General features: G+C 46.4%; 1 protein-coding gene across 10 annotated transcripts in view; it reads left to right on the top strand.

The window, feature by feature from the left end:
* Inpp5b (inositol polyphosphate-5-phosphatase B) overlaps positions 1-18,334 on the top strand; it is a 62,342-nt gene that overhangs the window by 6,352 nt on the left and 37,656 nt on the right. For 3 of the 10 annotated variants that reach the window (XM_060379576.1, XM_060379575.1, XM_060379577.1), the window contains exon 7: positions 4,780-4,920. In XM_060379576.1, the coding sequence (XP_060235559.1) occupies positions 4,780-4,920 (141 nt within the window). Of the gene's footprint in view, positions 1-2,329; positions 2,455-4,779; positions 4,925-5,044; positions 5,160-18,334 lie in introns of those variants that run through there. The other 7 variants (XM_060379582.1, XM_060379580.1, XM_060379578.1 and 4 more) reach the window with 6 other exon arrangements.

Here is an 18,334-nt window from a genome sequence, read left to right as displayed (position 1 = left end):
TTGGCCTTGAACTTCTGATCCTCCTGTCTCTGCCTCAGTTGCTACAATTGCAGCTGTGTTCTACCTTGATCAGCTTCAAAAACCAGAAATTTTTTTTTGGAGTGACAATATACTGCAAATGGAAAATACCACATCATAAAATTCTGTTTTATGATCAAAATTATTAAATATCGCATATAATCAACTCAGTCTATGTGTGTAAGATATACAGGAAGAATGCATGAATTTTTCATTTAGACTTGGGTTCCCTTTCTAAGGTGTGTCAGCCTGTCCCAAATATCCCAGCATCTGAAGTCTGAATCCTTCTGGTCCAAGTAAGTGAAGAGAGATTCAATCTGTCAAGCCAAAAGCAGGGCTGTACAACTCCATAGTGCCTGGAGCCTGGCCAGTTCCTAGCAGTGTGAAAACCATCTATGAATCACTGTTTCTCCTCTTCCTCATTTTTCTTCCTCCTCCTCCTCCCACCTCCTCTCTCCCTTTCCCCCCCCCTTGTTTTTTTTTTTAATTATTTTATGTACATCAGTGTGAAGGTATCTGATCCCTTAGAGCTGGAGTTACAGACAGTGTGAGCTGCCATGTGGGTGCTGGGACTTGAACCCGGGTCCTTTGGAAGAGCAAGACAGTGCTCTTAACCACTGAACCATCTCTCCAGCCCCTCCCCCACCTTGGTTTTTCGAGACAGGGTTTCCCTGTGTAACAAGAGCCCAGCTGTCCTGGACTCACTCTGTAGCCCAGGCTGGCCTCAAAACCACAGAGCTCCACCTGCCTCTGCCTTCCAAATGCTGGGATTAAAGGCATATGCCACCATGGTCGGCTTCCTTCTCTTTTTTGGGGGAAGGGGTTTAAAACAGAGTCTCTCTATAGAACAGGCTGGCCTCAAAGTCACAGAGATTCTCCTGCCTCTGACTCCTGGTGCTAGGATTAAAAGTATATGCTACCACTTCAAGACTGTTTTTGCAGTCTAATGTATGTAAATGTATCTTCCTCATGGGGGTTGTGGGAATAAAAAGAAATAACACCCATAAAAATGGCTAGTACAAAGAAGTCCAGAAAATGCTTCCTCTTTCTATACTTGTAGAGAACCATCTAAAGGTTTTTTTTTTTTTTAAAGATTTATTTATTTATTTTATGTATATAAGTGGCAGACAAGGGCACTAGATCACTTTATAGATGGTTGTGAGCCACCATGTGGTTGCTGGGAATTGAACTCAGGACCTCTCGAAGAGCAAACAGTGCTCTTAACCACTGAGCCATCTCTCCAGCCCCATCTAAAGGTTTTTATTTTTATTTATATTTATTTCTTTATTCATTCATTCATTTGATTTTTCTTATTTATTTATTTATTTATTTATTTATTTTGCATATGTGTGCTCTATCTGTAGATCATTTGCATAACAGAAGAGGGCATCAGATTCCAGTATACATGGTTGTGAGCCACCATGTGGATGCTGGGAATTGAACTCAGGACCTCTGGAAGAACAGACAGTGCTCTTAACCTCTGAGCCATCTCTCCAGCCCCATTTGATTTTTCAAGACAGAGTTTCTCTGTGTAGCCCTGTCTGTCCTGGAACTCACTCTGTAGACCGTGCTGGCCTCAAATTCAGAGATCTTCCTGCCTCTGCCTCTGGAGTATAGGGATTAAAGAAAGGCATGTGCCACCACTGCCAGGCATCTCTAAAGTTTATTGTTGATTAATCATGCTTTAGACTCTTCCTTCCTTCCCTTCTTTGGCATTTTCGAGACAGGAAACAGGGCTCACTATATAGATCTGGATGTCCTGGAACTCACTATGTAGAACAGGCTGGCCTCGAACTCACAGAGACCCATATGCCTCTGCCTCCCAGACACGATGCCCAGGTAGACTCTTTTCTAAGACAGTTAACCCTTACCATAACCTTACAAAGTAGGTATTATCAGTATCTCTTTATCAGCGAAGGAACTCAGGCTTAGTGAGGGTAAGGGCCCTCCTGCCTGTATAGCTAGCAAATACTGGGTTGCATCCTAGCTGAAACCAGGATTTGCTAGATGTCCTCTGAACCCTGAGGCTCTGCTCCAGAGCTTCCTTAGCCTGTGCCTTTCTTTCCATGTTAACAGTTTGGAGAAATCTTCTTGGAGGAGGTGTTGAAGCTCAGACTATAAGGAAGAACAAGCATTTTTTTCCCCCTAGTCAGGCAAAAGGAGGGGAAAGGTCATTGGGACTAGGGGAGGAGTGGTTGGTGGGACTGAACTTGGATAGGTGTGGAGAGAGCTGAGCCAGAGAAGCTGGCAAAGGGCAGCTCACTAAGAGTAGCAAAGTACAGAAAAGCTTGGACTCTGCCCTGTAGCTTTCGGAGAAACCTTAAAAGAGTTTGCAAATGTTTCCAGGAAGATTTGAAAGTTTGAGAAGCTCCTCTGGCAACTGGTATGGAAGTCAGTGAGAGCCTGGAGCAGGGACAGCAGTAGAGCTCTAAGAAGGTATGTGTCACCATGGTTCAGGCATAAAGAATAAGCCTTAGGCGGCTGAAGAGTTGGCTCAGCAGTTAAGAGCACTGGCCGCTCTTGCAGAGGCTCTGGGTTCAATGCCCAGTACCCAGCTTATAACTCTCTGTAACACCAGTTCTAGGGGACTTGTCTAGCCTCCTCAGGTACCAGCAAATGCATGGTGCACATGTATAGATGCTGGCGGAACATTCATTCACATAAAATAAACTGCTTTTTAAAGACGAGGCTTTAATCCCAGCACTCGGGAGGCAGAGGCAGACAGATCTCCGACTTCAAGGCCAGCCTGGGCTACAGAGTGAGTTCCAGGACAGCCAGGGTTACACAGAGAGACCTTGTCTCAGGAAGAGAGAGAGAGAGAGAGAGAAGAGACTTAGACGAAGGATGTGGCTATGAGACTGGGGAAGAAGGAAAAGAGAGACAGTGAGATCATTTGAGAGCAAAGATACCAAGGGAGCCATGAGTTTGAGTTGTGTTGACAACTGATTTCAACTGATTAGAACAGTGCCTGTACATATCAGACATGAAAAAAAATTGCTGAGAGGATGAACGGAGTGTGGTATTGGTACCTGAGGTCAGGGGCTGGGCTGGGTGTTTCCAGGTTCTTGGCCTCTTATCCAAAGAACTGAAAAGAATGGCTCACACAGATTTGCTAAAGAAGCAAGCTAACCTCAGTGGAACAAAGCTATATTGCAAGTTATAGAGGGAGAGCAAGATTGACAGTGAACTGCCTGCGGGAGGCTACCCAAGGGTGCTGGCTACAGCCTACTGTGAGAAGGGATTTGTTACTAAGGAGTGTACTTTGGGTGGGTTCTCTATTTTGATTGGTAGGTTAAGTCATGTATCCATTTTTTTCTTCGGTGGGTACCCCTTCCCATAATGATTTTAATCATATTATACATAGACATAAATGAATTATTTATTTTATTTAATTAATTAAACTTATTTAATTATTTAATTAATTAAAGTAGTTTAATTAATTAAATCATATTACACATGGATATACTCTATAATAGCATCCAAACCAGTTTAGGCTGGGTCAGCCTTTCTATTCCTCATACATGAATCCATTGGGAATAGGATTAACTAGAAAACCGTCTAAATTTGGTTGCTATCAGAGGCAGGGAAGCTAACACTATTGTTCAAAGGTGGGAATATGTGTGGCTCAGACATACTCAGGATATGGATGGTTCTTTTACTTCTTCAGACCTTAGTTTTCTGATCTAAGAAATAGAAAGATAAACTTGCCTAGCCTACTCACCTCAGGGTGAGAGTGGGTATGGGCTAGTAGTAAGTAACATTGACAATAACTGGAGAAGCAGGGTCCTTTCATGCCACAGCCCAGGATTTGAGTTTAGGTCTCCTCAATATGACCGTCTTGCAGATCCAATTTAGTTGGATCTGGTTCATGCGGTTCTACAAGCTGAGCAAGCAGGACAAGAAGGGTTTAGCAACAAGGGTTAATGCCAGGGTTTGGGAGTCAGATCTGCCTGCGGTTGAGTGAGAAGCAGAGGTGGCTCAGGAACTTCTGGAGGGGAGGGGTGCCCACTGGGTTAGAAGTACCAGAAGGCTGTCTTTTTTTTTTTTTTGACAAGCTTTCACTATGTTGCCCAGCCTGGCCTGAAATGCTCAGTCTTGTGCCTGGGCTTCCTAAATTCTGAGATTACATGAGTGCAGCCCAGACTGATCCTGAATTTCTGGTCCTCCCACTTCCACCTCCTGAGCTCTGAGACTACAGGTGTCCCTGTCTTTCCCCATCCCCACCGCCCCTCACCCTCAGCTTTATGTGGTTGGTGCTAGGAATCCACAGCTTGGTACCATGCTAGGCAAACACTCCTAACCAGCTACATCCCCAGACCTCAGAGGGCTTGTCCTAATAGTATATTAAAGAGAATATAAAACAGAGTTTATTCCTAGTTTGTCTGGAGTGGCCAGGAAGTTGCAGGTGGAGGATGGGGTGGGCGTGGAGGGAGTTAAATCCCCCAGCCTATTCTTCAGTGCTGGCATGCTGGGCGTCTGGTTACGTCTCCTACTTTGCCATTCCACTTCGTGACCTTGCTTTTAGCCTTTCTGAACTTAGTTGCCTCCTCTATAAAATTAGGATAATAATTTCCTACCTAATAAAGTTTGCTGGATGATGAAGCGGTCCTGATTTTAGCAGAGAACTACTGTTAATTGCATTTGGATTTCAGATCCACGCCGAGCAATAGGGAAGCGGGCTCCACTACACACAACCTTACAGAAGGGCAGCTGGCTTTTCAAACCCGTGGCTCAGTCCGTCCTCCGTTGTTCCTCCCACAGGTTTCGACCCTGAGACGCGGGATCCGGAGTTTCTGTGGCTGTCTAGACATAGGTGCGCAGAGCCAGATGCCCAGTCCTGGAAACCGCGCGAGTGGAACTCAGACCCGGGTACCCGGAGCAGGTTCCCGCCCATTGGAGGAGGCAGGTATCAGTCTCGGAATGCACGGCGAGGATTGGAGAATGTCCTGCCTGAGGGGCCCTGGCTAACTTCAGATTGGGGGCAGGGCCAAGAAGGAGCCTGAGTTCCTATTGGCGGAGGAGGTGCAGGGGCGGGCCCGTGCAAAGACGGAGCGCGCGAGGCGGGCGGCGGGATGAAGCGCTTGAGGAAGCAGACTGGGAAATGTCGGCAGGCGGCGGCCCTCGGGAGCGCGACTGTGCAGGTCGGGCGGTCGCTGCGGAGCGGGGCTGCGGTGTCGGGCCTTCGGGAGGACTGGCGGGTCGGCAGATGGCTGCGCGGGGCGAAGGTCGTGGTCTTGGCCGTCGGCGAGGCGGGGATGCTGCGGCTAAGTTCTACCGCGAAGTTACTCTCCGCCAGGCGGGAGGGCAGCAGGCCGGTGACCAGCGGGTACCCGGGTATCCCGAGGCCGAGGGGTTAGGGAAGCCTCGTGGGTGACCCGCTGTGTGACCTCGGGCTGCTTGCTGCCGCTCTTGGCGTTTCGGTTTCTCTAGCCAAGGTAGTTCCTCAGTCCCTGCCTTTCGAGGGTGGTGAGTGTCTGTGGGGGTGTGCGCGGCTCTGACAGGGTTGGCCTCAGAGGAGGTGCGGTTGGGGCCGGCGCTCCCTGGGCTCCGCAGCCGCCGGGACGGAGTGGCCTGTGCACGTAGCCGGAGTGCAAGGGGGCCCTGGCTACAGTGAACACCGGAGGCCTTGGGGATGAGGTTACAGGAGAACCCAGCTAGGTTTTTGCTGCTCGTGCCTTGGATAATGTGCAGCACAGAAGGCTGATTGTTGAACACGGTGTTGTGCTTTGCAGGGGGGGGGGGGAGGAGGCGCCGGGCCGAAATTTGGGTCAGTCCCTGTGATTTAGGGCTCCCAGGCGTTTGTTTTTTCCAGGGTGTTGTCCACGAAGCACGGGGCTCCTGAGGGCTTTGGCGATCGCTAATACCCATTTGTACCATTGCTGTCCGTCCTTTGCTAGCGATGCAAGTCTTCCAAGTAGCCTTGTCAAGTATGGGCCAGGACGTTCGCATAAATTCCGAGGCTTGAAAAATATGAGGAGTGGGGCGCGGTGACCTGTTGGGCAAGAGTTTGTAAAACGAGAGGAAACTAGGCAGCAGAGGACTTCCTCAGTTTTTCCTTCCTAGAAACTACCACAAGATGCCGACGAAGCCCCCGATGGTGCAGATAGTGGGCAACTTTCTTGGACTTATCTCAAAGCTTGAAGCACAGCCGTTGCTTCAGTTTCCATGACCTTCTGGTTTGTGGTACTGGCACTGGTGAGCGTTTAAGATGAACACCTCTTCCTTGCCCTTAACACGAGGCTTTCAGAAATGCAGTTAAGTGGAGAACTGGCCCACTGGCCGCACAAAGAGGTGGGTCCCGTCTTCTGCCCACATGCCAGAGCTGGCTTTTTGGGCTGCTGGTGGAGAGATAGAGACGATGAGAAAATCAGGGCAGCCGGCTCTGAAAAGAGTTATCCGCCCCAGGGTAAGAAAAGTGCTCCGGTGGCAGAAGCATTCATTTTGCTTCACAAAGGAAAAACTGGCCACATGCTGGAGAGGAATTACTGTCAAGGTTTTGCTTTGAGTTTTAATTGAAAAGATTCATCCGCATCATAATGCCCAACAGTGGGTGAGATTACGTGGGTAACTCTGCTAAGTTGCTGCTGTTGAAATTGGAAAGAATGGCAGCCCCCCATTTTTGTTCCGGTCACCTCTGGCCTCAACAGAGTTGCTTCTTTAAGAAATGGAAGGAACCGTCTGCACCACCTCTGGACGCACCAGTTAGGTCCAGCCCTAGTGGAAACAAGTAGTGGATTTTGATTCCTCCCATGTGTGGACCCTCAAAATCCCCAGTTCTCCAAAACCTGGGGAACTAACCCAAGGCCAAACGCAGCTTCCCAGGGCTGTTTTTTTTAGCCAGGTGTGGTAGCAATTGCCTGCAATCCCAGCAGTTGGAGGAAAGTAACAGGGCTAGGGGTTTAGCAGTGTCTTTTATTTTTATTTTTTAAATATTTATTTACTATTTATACAACATTCTGCCTGCACACCAGATCTTACTATAGATGGTTATGAGCCACCATGTGGTTGCTGGGAATTGAACTCAGGACCTTTGGAAGAAGAGTGAGTGTTCTTAACCTCTGAGCCATCACTCCAGCCCCTAGCAGTGTCTTTAGGTACACCAGTGAGCCCAAGGCCAGTGGCCACTTGAGCTACATGACATGAGACACTCTCACAAAAACAACAGCAATGGATTAAAAAACAGACAGCTGACCTTGGATGGAGAAAGGTCTGCTATCGAATAAATAGAGCTGAGGGGGCACAGGGTCAGTCTAGCAGCATGATGGTCCCTGTAGGGTTAATAAGGGCATCGTGAAGGTCCAGGTGTGTGAGGGTGAAGTTAATCTCGTTTTCATCTTGTTCTTTTGCCTTGTTAGAGGAAGATCTCACTTCAGTGATTCTTTCCCCCATTTGTCTCAGCTGAATTCAAGAGTGCCAAGGTGAGGTAGGGGAGGTAGCTCAGTGAGTAAAGTACTCACCTTGCAAGTACGATGACCTGGGTTCTTATCCTTGGATCCCATGTAGAGCCAGGCACCATATTGTGGGCATCTGTAATCCCAATTCCTATCGTGGGATGGGAGGTGGGGACAGGACAACCTCTGGAAACTCGAAGGCCGCCTACCATGCTGTATTCAGGGATGAAAAAAAGACTTTGTCTCAAATGAGGTGGAAGGTGAGGATTGCAGACTCATCCCTCAGACTTGAACAAGAGAGTTCCAGGGTGATGAGGTGGGACTGTAGTGGGAAAATGAGATGGAGCTAGTTTCTGACTAAGACTGTGTCTTCAGGGTCACAGAGGTGTCAGCGCTGGGCTGTGGCATGGAATACAGTGGCAGATGCTCTTGGTCTCTGGAACATTATATAGTCTTGCTTCGGACAGTAGCTGTTCTGCTTTGTTATTTATTTTATTGTTTTTAACTTTGGGATGCTCCTTCCTTCCTTAATGAGAACAGAGTGTGGCTTGGGAGGAATGTCTCGTTATTGCTGTTAAGGGCTTCTTTTTTTTTTTTTTCAATGCAGTTTATTCAGGAACATTGAACAATCCTCGGACCCCGGGGAAAGCCAGCCCACAGCTTAAATAGCCTCTGGGTAGCCAACCCAGGCGTGCCACGGGGGCAATGCAGATAGGTCCACATACATGGAAGCAAGCCAGATCCTCGGCCTTAGCCAAATGTGGAGTTGTTCCTGACAGAGAGCACTCACCATCGGGAAGGTGGAAGGCGGAAACCAGCTCCATCTTTAAGGCATAGCATTCTGCAGCTCTCTACAGTTCCCCCTTTTTGTTTTAGACGCATCAGGCAAGAGTAGAGGTCTGATCTCTGATATTAGAAATAAATTGGGACTTTGTACAGATGTTCATTTAGGTGTCATCCACCCAAAGAGCATCGGACCCGTCCGATACCTTTTTCTCAGAGGCGGGACCTGGGGCATCAACCCGCATGCAATCAGACACGCTCTTCTCTGGGTCCAAAGCGGCTGACCCTGAGTGCAGTGCTTAGCCTCGCATCCTGAGCGTATCATTTTAGCTTTTTATGGTATCCAACCATGCTTGGGGAGAATGTCTTGCTTCAATGGCTGTAAAGGCCTGAATGATCATGGCTGCATCACACTGTTGTGAGACTCTAATCTTGCATATATACCACAGGCAAACCAAGGAGACCAACACCAGAAGGCCTGCTAACACTCCCATGCCCGCCCATTCCTTCAGATGATTCATGGCTGCAGCAATCCATGTTGATAATCCTGTGGCTAGTCCTGCGTCCACTCCGGTAGAATTTACTGTGACAATGGCCACTCTCAGCTGCTCCATCGTAGTATCGAATTCTCCAGTCCAATTACCTAAAATATAGCTCGACAATTGTTTAGACAGATTTGCAGCGCAGGAAAAATTCTCATGTTGTATGCTAGTGACACAAAGTCCAGCATACTTGTTAAGGGCTTCTTAACTCATACAGCCATACTGAGCATGGGGCTCAGTACCGTCTGAGTCATTTCGCAAAAAAGTTCACTGGCACTTCAGTCTGGGTTCACAGCAGAGACCTGGAGTTGCATTCTGGAGGGTTCTGAGCCATACACGGGAAAGGAAACGGCTCAAGCCCTGTCATTTAACTAAATGGCAAGAACAGGAGCTGGGGTCCAGGAAAATGGCTCATTGGGTAAAGGCACTTGCCACCAAGCCTGATGACCTGAGTTTGACTCCTGGAACTTATGTGAAGGAGAGAACTGACTCCCACAAGTTGCCCTCCGACTGTCACACATGCACCATGTCATTCGTGTGTGTACTCACTTCACACACCCATTCCCACACACAAATTCATAGTAAATAAAGGAGTGAATGTAATTAAAAAAAAAAAAACAACAACAACAAAGTGATAATGACATTATTTTCCAAGACAGAGTTTCTCTGTGTAGCTCTGCTGTCCTGGAACTCACTCTGTAGACCATGCTGGCCTTAAACTCACAGAGGTCTGCCTGCCTCTGTCTCCCAAGTGCTGGGATTACAGGAGTCCGCCACCAGTGCCCTACACATTTTGGTGTTTTCAAGCAGGTTCTTTTTCTTTTCTTCTAGCTGATTTGAAGTTAGGCAGCTTTTTAGTAGCTGGTGCGTGCGTGCGTGCGTGCGTATGTATGTATGTATTTGTGTATTTGGAGGCCATAGGTCACCTCAGGTATTGTTTCCTAGGAGCCATCCATCTTGTTTTTTTGAGACAGGGTTTCTCATTGGTCTAGAGTTCTGAGTAGTCTAGGCTGACTGGTTATAGAGTCCCAGGAATCTTCCTGTCTCTGCCTCTCCAGTCCTGGGATTACAGGTGAAAGCGTTTTATATGCCTGGCTTTTTATATGGGTGCTTGGGATCAAACTCAGGTCCTCCTCATGCTGATGTAGCAAGCACGACTGAGCTCTGTCTAGCCCTGCAACCCAGTTTTCACTGTAGTAGGTTTATGAATATTTTCTCCTGGACCCAGGAAGCAAGGCATTAAACTCTGGCTGGCCTGTGAAAGGAAATGACTACTATTTATATCTCAGGGTAGCATAAAGGGTAACCTAGATTACCAGAGTCAGAGCCAGAGAAAATGTTAGAAAAAATAGCCTGGGGGTTTGTTTTCTGTTTCTTTCATTGGGTTTCATGTCTGTGTTAATAAGTAAAACCTGCGTGACTGATGTATTCTTTCATTGTGGAGAAGATGAATTTGCCTTTTGTTTATCTTTGAGGTGGAAATCCTGCCCATCATGTCCGACGCTGTAGGAAGTTCTTCAGGCTCCCAAGCAAATTAATTTGAGTCATTTGTTTCTTTACACAAAACAAAACGGTATTCACTTTTCTTCCTTTTGTTGTTTCTGTCTCCATTTTTTCTTCCTTGTCCTATCCAACCTCTTGTTTCTACAACAGGCTAACCTCCTTAATGATTGTTTTCTTAAGAAAATAGTTGGTTTTGGAAGTCTGCAATGTCTTGTCTGGAACATGAAAGGTGACCCACAGACACTCAATTAGGAGTGGAGCTTTGCGCAGAAATCCTCAGGGCATTGACAGTTCAGGAAGTGGGAAACATCAATATTTATTAGAGGAAGGACAGTGTTGAGGCAGAGAAACTGTGTGTATTATTTTGTTATGTTGTTTAAAATATACAGTAACAACAATAACAACAACAACCCAAACAAAAAAGACAAATAATCCCAACAAAAACAAAAGCAGCTAGGCATGGTGGTGCATGCCGCTCATCAGGAGGGGGGCTGCATAGATCCTAGTTTGCTAGTATATGCAAGGCTCCAAATTCCCAGTACTAGAAAAAAAGTGGGGAAAAAATCAATTAATAATTGTGTAGACTTTACTGAAGATCCATGTATGAACTGAAGCTAGCAAATATAATAGAAAGAGACTCTCATTCTTGGCATTTTGATAAGGATTTAAACAAAGTGTGTATCTGAGTGGCCTGGATGTTTTAAAAATGAAAAGCTGTTGCTTCCACAACATTAGGAAGCTGTCTTGATTGTTCTTTTCTTTCTTTTTTCTTTGTGAGCATGTGTTGTACTCCTGTGTGGGTACACAGATGGCTTCTGTAGGTGTGTGGAGGCTGGCAGTGGGTGTGAGATGCCCTCCTCCATCACTCTCTGTCACATTCTTTGAGACAAGGGTGCTCACAAACCTGGAGCTTCACTGGATTTCTGCTAGTCTGGTGGCCACTGAGTCCCAGCAATCTTTTCTGGGCCCGCAACCCCTTCTTGCCAATGCTGGGCTTCTCTGTAGCCTTGGCTGTCTTGGGCTCTTTTTATGGACCATGCTGGCCTCTAACTCACAGAGATACACCTTCCTCTGCCTCCCTGAGTGCTGGAATTACAGGGGTGCGGTGCACCACTACGCCCCGCTACTTGACTAAAATAGGAGTAAAAGTTTGCTTCCTGGGAGGAGGAATTCCTTACTTAGGGGAACTTTTGCTTAGGAAACAGACATTGTATATGCCCACTCACAAGAGCTTAGACTTTGGTGGCCCCCTGAGCCTCTGCAGGAATGGTTTCTTCCCAGTGAGAGCTGCAGATCTTTTCCTCCAAGTCCTGGGATTACAAGTGGTGTAGTGTGCTGCTACGCTCAGCTACTTTTTCACCTGCTCCTCTCTCCCCTTTGTTTTTTAGAAACAGAGCTTCACACAGTCCAGGCCAGGCTTGAGCTCCTGAGGATGTCCATGAACTCCTGGTCCTCCTGCCTACACTCCCCACCTGCAGGGAGTACAGCCCTTGCCAATCTGCCTGCTGTCACAGCCTCTCCTCTTCACCCCTTCTCCTCTTTCTTTTCTTTCATTGCAGCCACTGAAAGCCATGGTCATTTTTATTGTTACAGTTCTCTCTCTCTCTCTCTCTTTCTTTTTCTTTCTCTCTTTCTTTCTTGAGACAGGGTTTCTCTGTATAGCTTTAGCTGTCCTGGAACTCACTCTGTCAACCAGGCTGGCCTTAAACTCACAAAGATCTGCCTGGCTCTGCCTCCCCGGTGTTGGGGTTAAGGAGTGCACCACCACTGCCTGGCATTCAGGTTCATCATACCTAGACAATTGCAGTGACCCCCTCCCTCACTGGTCTCTCCCTTCTTCTTCCCCCCTTTCTGGCTATCAAGCCTCGTGTCCTGCTAGACAGTTACTTTCCCACTGAGCCATACTCTCAGCCCTTGCCTTTCTTCCTGTACTTAGATTCACCCTCTCTCCCAGATCTCCTTAGAGCACACTTTGTATCACATCCTACTTGAGTGAATATTACTCCACACCCCAGTGCCTATGGGATAAAGTTCAGATCCCTAAGTGCTCCTTTCAGCCCTTACACGGCTCCACCACAGCTGGCCTCCAGTCTCACCAGCACCACAACCCACCTTTATTCACTTCAAATGATTATTGTTTCTGGATAAAGCCCTGTACTTTCTCATCTCTTCATTGATAGCAGTTTTTTGAGATAGGGTCTTCAGTATGTAACCGTGGCTGGCCTTGAAGTTACAGAGATCCACCTGCCTCTACCTCCCAGTGCTGTAATTAAAAGTCATGTTTACCATGGCCATCTAGGCTACATTTTGAGCAATTTATTTATTTGTCACACATATATACACATGTATCTGCATGTACCATGGAGCAAATGTGGGTTCTGGGGATTAAACTCAGGTTGTCAGGCTCAGCAACAAGAGCCATTTCTTCAGCCCTGGTTTCATTTTTTTATAAGCTTGAACTTGAACTTTTGGACTTGCTGTTCTTGGCATTTTGTTTAAGTAGGTGCTCAAAAAGCAAAACAAAACAAGGTCTGTCTGAGCCAGCAAGGCGTGGTTCATGCCTGTAATTGTAAACACTTGGGAAGTGGAGGCAGGTGGATCAGGAGTTTGGGTCCAACTGGGCTACTTGAGGCCCACTCTCAAAGGGGAAAAGAAAAATCTGCCTTTGGTTGAGCTGAGGAAACTGTACAAATTGTAGACTTCACAAGCAGAGGACTCCTCCCCCCCCCCCTTCCTGGCTTGTTCTTCCCACTTCTCTTTCAGCTTTATCACCAGACCACAGACAGTTCACAGAAGGACCGCTGAAGAGACAGCCTGGAGGAAAAGTGAAGTCATCTCCAGTAGCCCATCACCACTGACCTGTTGTCGAGTGACTGTACGGGAGTCTCTCTCCTTGAAAGCTTGACTGGTTGTTTTTCAGTCCTGGTTTACCTAATTAAGTTTGTACAAGGTACAAACCAGATTTTTAATTCAGGACTCAGGACAAAAAAATGTGGTTTTTAGGCTTGGGTTTCTGCCTCCTGTTCCTGCCTCCTTGAACATTTTAATCTTTATTTGTGTGTGTGTGTGTGTGTGTGTGTGTGTGTGTGTGTGTATCCCCCTCCCAAGTGCTGAGATTAGGAGCATGGTTTTGTAGTACTTTTTTTAAGGACACAAGATACTGGCCTCAATGTTAACAAAATGGACAAAATCAAACAATTGAAGCAAAGTTACTTGATTTAGGGGAACTTGCAGGAAGTGCTGCAGACCTGGCCACCTCTGCCACCTAAGGAAAGCTGAAAACAACTAAGCCACTTGTAGTGGTGCACACCTTTAATCCCAGCGCTTGGGAGGCAGAGACACTCAGACCTGTGAGTTCGAGGTAGGCCTGTTCAACAAAGCGAGTTCCAGGACAGCTGGGACTACACAGAGAAACCTTGTTTCAAAAAAAAAAAAGAGAGAGAGAGAGAGAGAGAGACAAAAACCAAGCCCAAACAAACAATGCCGAGTGCCTTCTGTTATTAAGTTCACTCACTAACGCCTAGCTTTGAGTCCTGGGTACTATGTAACACTTTGTTCTGCTTTGCTGTACGAATAAACTGAAAGCCTGGCATGGCGGTAGAAGGACTGGGAGTTCAAGCCTAGCCTGCAACTGGAAATAATCATGTGAAGTGTTATTATGTCATTCTCAGAGGAAAAAAATATTCAGGCTTGGGGAACAGCTCAGTCCTGAAAGTCCTTGCTGCATAAGCAGGAGTTTGTTCTTTGGCACCCAGTAGAGCCGGGTTGGTGGCATGCCCCTGTAATCCCAGTGCTGGGGAGGCAGCGGCAGAAGGACCCCTGGGGCTCACTGGCCAGTCTGGTCTAATCCACAAGCTCCAGGTAGTTGAGATAACCTATCTCAAAAAGCACAAACGTGAGCATGACACACACAAAGTATTACATGTTCTTTTCTTCTCAGTTGTGCTTCCTAGATTTATGTGGGTATATAAAGTCGTACGTGTGTAGATGATGTGCAAGTAGAAATGAAGCCATCTAGGGGAATGAAGAGGACTAATGGGAAGGGGAGGGGAAGAAAGAAAAAGGGGCATTGTGTGTGTGTGCTCAGAGTGTCAACTTTTATGGAAATGGCCTTATGTAACCCAGCATAATATAATAATAAAATAATTAACTAAAAAAGTCCTCTTACCCTCCAAAGGAGAAGAAGAAAAAAAGAGAGAGAGAGAAGTTCAAGGTTTATGTGAAGTTCAAAGTCTTACCATTTGGCTCAGAATGTATCACAACTATTATTAGGAGTTGCAATTTATTAAGCAATTACTGTGCTCTCTGGACCTTAATGTGCTGTAAAAGTTCTAGGAGCCAGGTGTGGTGGTACATACTTCTAAGGTAGAGGCAGGGGGAACAGGAATTCAAGGCCATCCTCAAGTATGCAGTGAATTTGTAAGTTAGAGACTATTCTACTGTCCACCATGAGACCCTATCTCAAAAAATAATAAGGGTTCTGGAAGGACATCTTTATTTTTCATTTTGGGAGTATATTAAGGTGTTTTGGTTTGCTTTGTTTTTGTTTTGATTTTTTTTGAGACAGGTTTTCTCTGTGTAGCCCTGACTGTCCTGGAACTTGCTTTGTAGACCAGGCTGGCCTCGAACTCATAGAGATCCTTCTGTCTCTGCTTCCCAAGTGCTGGGATTAAAGGCATGCGCCACCACTGCTCAGTAAGTTTTGTTTTTTTGTTTTTTTTTTTTTTAATACCATGACAAAAATACCAGAGGAAAACAACTTAAACTGGACCAGGAGATGGTTCAGTAGTTAAGAGCCCTTGGTGCTCTTATAGAGGACCTCAGTTCAGGTTCCAGCACTCACATTGGCAGCTCACAACCACCCGAAACTCCAGCTCTAGGGGACCCAATTCCTTCTAGCTGCTGAGGATACCCGCGATACCCACACACATGTACACCCCCCTCTCTACCTACCCCCACCCACCCCCACACACATACATACACACACGAATTCATTTTGGCTCATCATGCTTTCAGAGATTTAAGTTCAGGGTCATCTGCCTCTATTGCTTTCTCCCTGCCCCCTTCTTTGTTGTTTTTTCTTATTTCTGTTTGCTTGTGAAACCACCCTACTGAAAGAACATGGTAAAGGAAACTTGTTTACTCCCTGGCATCCAGGAAGCAGAGGGGTCCTGGGGCAAGATACATCCTTATGCCAGTAGAGGGTGTCTGGTCTCTTGGAGCAAGAGTTACAGGTGGTTGTGAGCTGCATCTGTACAAAACCCTGAAGCAGGTGCTCGTAAGTAAACCCAGATTCTCTGCAAGAGCAGCAAGAACCTTTGACCATTGAGCCATTTCTCCAGCCTGTAAGGAGACTAGACACTCCACTAAGCAATGTCGGGATTATTACTTCTGGAGAAGAAGGGAAAGAACAGAGCAAAATTTCCTAGTTCCAACTACATACCAGACAGTGCTTTATTTTGAGATGGGTCTTATTCTGTAGCCTCGTCTGAGTCTGGTACACACACTGCAGGGCTGGCTTTAAAGAGTCTTCCTGCATCAGTCTCCTGTGTGCTGGGGTTACAGCTATGAGCTGTGGTCATACTTTTCAAAATGAGGAAACAAACTGTCTTTTGCCTGAGGTTTCATATGATGTAATGGATGGAGCCAGGAAAATGTTCAGCTTTATTTATTTTAAAACCTGAGGTTTTCTCCAAAGTTCCTCTAATGTTTCTTAAAGTACTAGATGACGCTCTCTGGATTCACAGAGACACCTGCTGAAGGCTCATGAGGGTGAGCAGAGCTTAGTGAGAGGGCAAGCAGGAGTTGAGACTGGGTTACAGGTAAAGAACCCAGAAAGTAGGAGGGACCTCATGTGGAAGTGGGAGTGAGTGCAGCATGTGTGGGAACCTGTCCTTTTAGACTGAGATGTCTGGGTGGTGGATTAATGAGGGAGAAGAAAGCCAATATGCAAAGGGCCTTGGATGCCAGTTGAACCAGTTTTGGTCTTAACCTACAGGCATTGTCTAACCCTGAAAGTTTTGGAACAGAAAGATGAAATCAGAGTTTCATGTGGCCAAACCAGAGACTACTTTGGGTAAGGAGAAGTGGGCGGATCTCCTTGGCTCTTGTAGCAGCAAATGAGGAGGTGGCAGCAGTAGTGAAAATGAACAGACACTTGACTGATTCAGTCTGGGGCCCCCAGAAGGTGAGTGGACGGCAGGGGAGTGATGGGGGTGCTGCTGACTGCAATGAGAGCTCAGGCAAAGACCATAGTTTTACCTGGGACCCACCTGAGTATAGAACACCCTGTGGAGGCTCGCAGGAGACAGGAAGGCTGAGCTTACAGCGAACCATGATGTCTGGCCATTCCTCGAGAAGGGTCCGGGCCTGAATCATCAGAGATAGTTATGATAGCTATCACGTTTATACAAAGTGAATTTAAAAACTGAGTTGTCGGGCTGGCTCAGAGGTTAAGAGCACTGGCTGTTCTACCAAAGGTCCTGAGTTCAATTCCCAGAAACCACATGGGGGCTCACAGCCATCTATAATGAGATCCTGTGCCCTTTTCTGGCATGTAGGTGTATGTGCAGGCAGAATAATGTATAAATAATAAAGAAATATTAAAAAAAAAAACCCTGAGTTGTCACACTGTAGGTGTTTTGTGTATTTAATGGTCATAATTTTGGACAAGGCATTTGTCCTCAAAAGTCTTTTTTTTTTTTTTTTCTCCTGAGACAAGATCTCACTATATAGCCTGGGTGGCCTTAAACTCAGAGATCTACCTGCCTGTGCTTCCCAAGTGGTAGGGTTAAAGGTATGGTACCAGCATGTTCAGTTTGTTTGTTGTTATGGTTGGATTTTGTTTGTCTGTTGTTGTTTTTCGAGACAAGGTTTCTCTGTGTAGCCCTGGCCCTGGCTGTCCTGGAACTCACTCTAGAGACCAGGCTGTCCTCAAATTCACAGAGATCTGCCTGCCTCTGTGTCCCGAGTGCTGGGATTAAAGGCCTAAGCCACCATTTGCCTAGCTTTTTGTTTCAGTTTTTTTAAAAAATACTTATTCATGTGCATGAGTGGGTAGGTATGTCAGTGAGCCTTGAGAGGTCAGAGGACAATATGGAGTCAGTTCTGTCCTGATACCTGTATATGGGTTCCAGGGCTTAAACTCAGGTCATCAGGCTTGCAAGTGCTTTACCTTAATGAGCCATCTTACAAGCCCAGAAATAGGATTTTTTAATTTGAGTTTCCACTTTTACTCTCTTGTAAAAAGCCTAGACTCTACATGAGTGGTAGGCTTGGTGCTGAGAGTTTGAAGCTGAGGCCTAGTCTCCTGTCTTCATTTTGTAGGTTTTGGCCTTGTTTGACTTCTAGAGTACCTAGGCTACTGAGGTGAATGATGGCTTCCAGGTTAATTGTGGAAAAAGACATCAGCCGGAGGAGGAAGGTACGATTGATTTTCTTCAGCTGAGGGAGCAGAGACTTCAGGTCAGATAGCTTGTTCTAGGTCATGCACAGCTAGAGGCAGTAGAACAGAAGCTTCTGACTCCAAAGCTTGTGTCTTTATGTAATGCGAAAACCACAGATTAGGGCTGGGATATGGCTCAGTTGGTCGAGTGCATGTGCACAGAGCCAGAGGTTTGGTCCATAGCCCGCTACAAACTGAGTGGGCACAGTGGCTCACGCCTGTAGTCACAGCTCTCAGTAGATGAAGGCAGGATGGTCAGAAGTTCAAGTCACTCTGTTCTACATACTTGAGTTTATGACTAGCCTAGACTACCTGAGGCCCAGCTCAAAAACAAAGCCAAAAAGAAAAAGAAAAAGAAAGCAGAAATAAGCAAAAAGAACATTACCATAGAGAAATGACCACTATTAAGTATTTGCTGCATACTCTTCCAAATTTTCTTTGTTTGTAGATCTTTATTTTCTGATGCTATTAAAAGATTCCTGGTTGGGTGTGCTGTCACCAACACATCTTTAGTCCCAGCACTCAGGAGGCAGAGTTAGGCAGATATGTGATTTGGAGGCCAGCCTCGTCCATTTACTGAGCCTCAGGCCAGCCAGGGCTACATAGACCCTGTTTCAGAAAACTATAACAAAAACAAAACCCCCAAACACCGA

Source organism: Meriones unguiculatus, chromosome 3 (assembly GCF_030254825.1).
Source record: "Meriones unguiculatus strain TT.TT164.6M chromosome 3, Bangor_MerUng_6.1, whole genome shotgun sequence".
Taxonomy (NCBI): Eukaryota; Metazoa; Chordata; class Mammalia; order Rodentia; family Muridae; genus Meriones; species Meriones unguiculatus.
The sequence above is the reverse complement of the archived record's forward strand: the minus strand, read 5'-3'. Positions and strand labels throughout refer to the sequence as shown.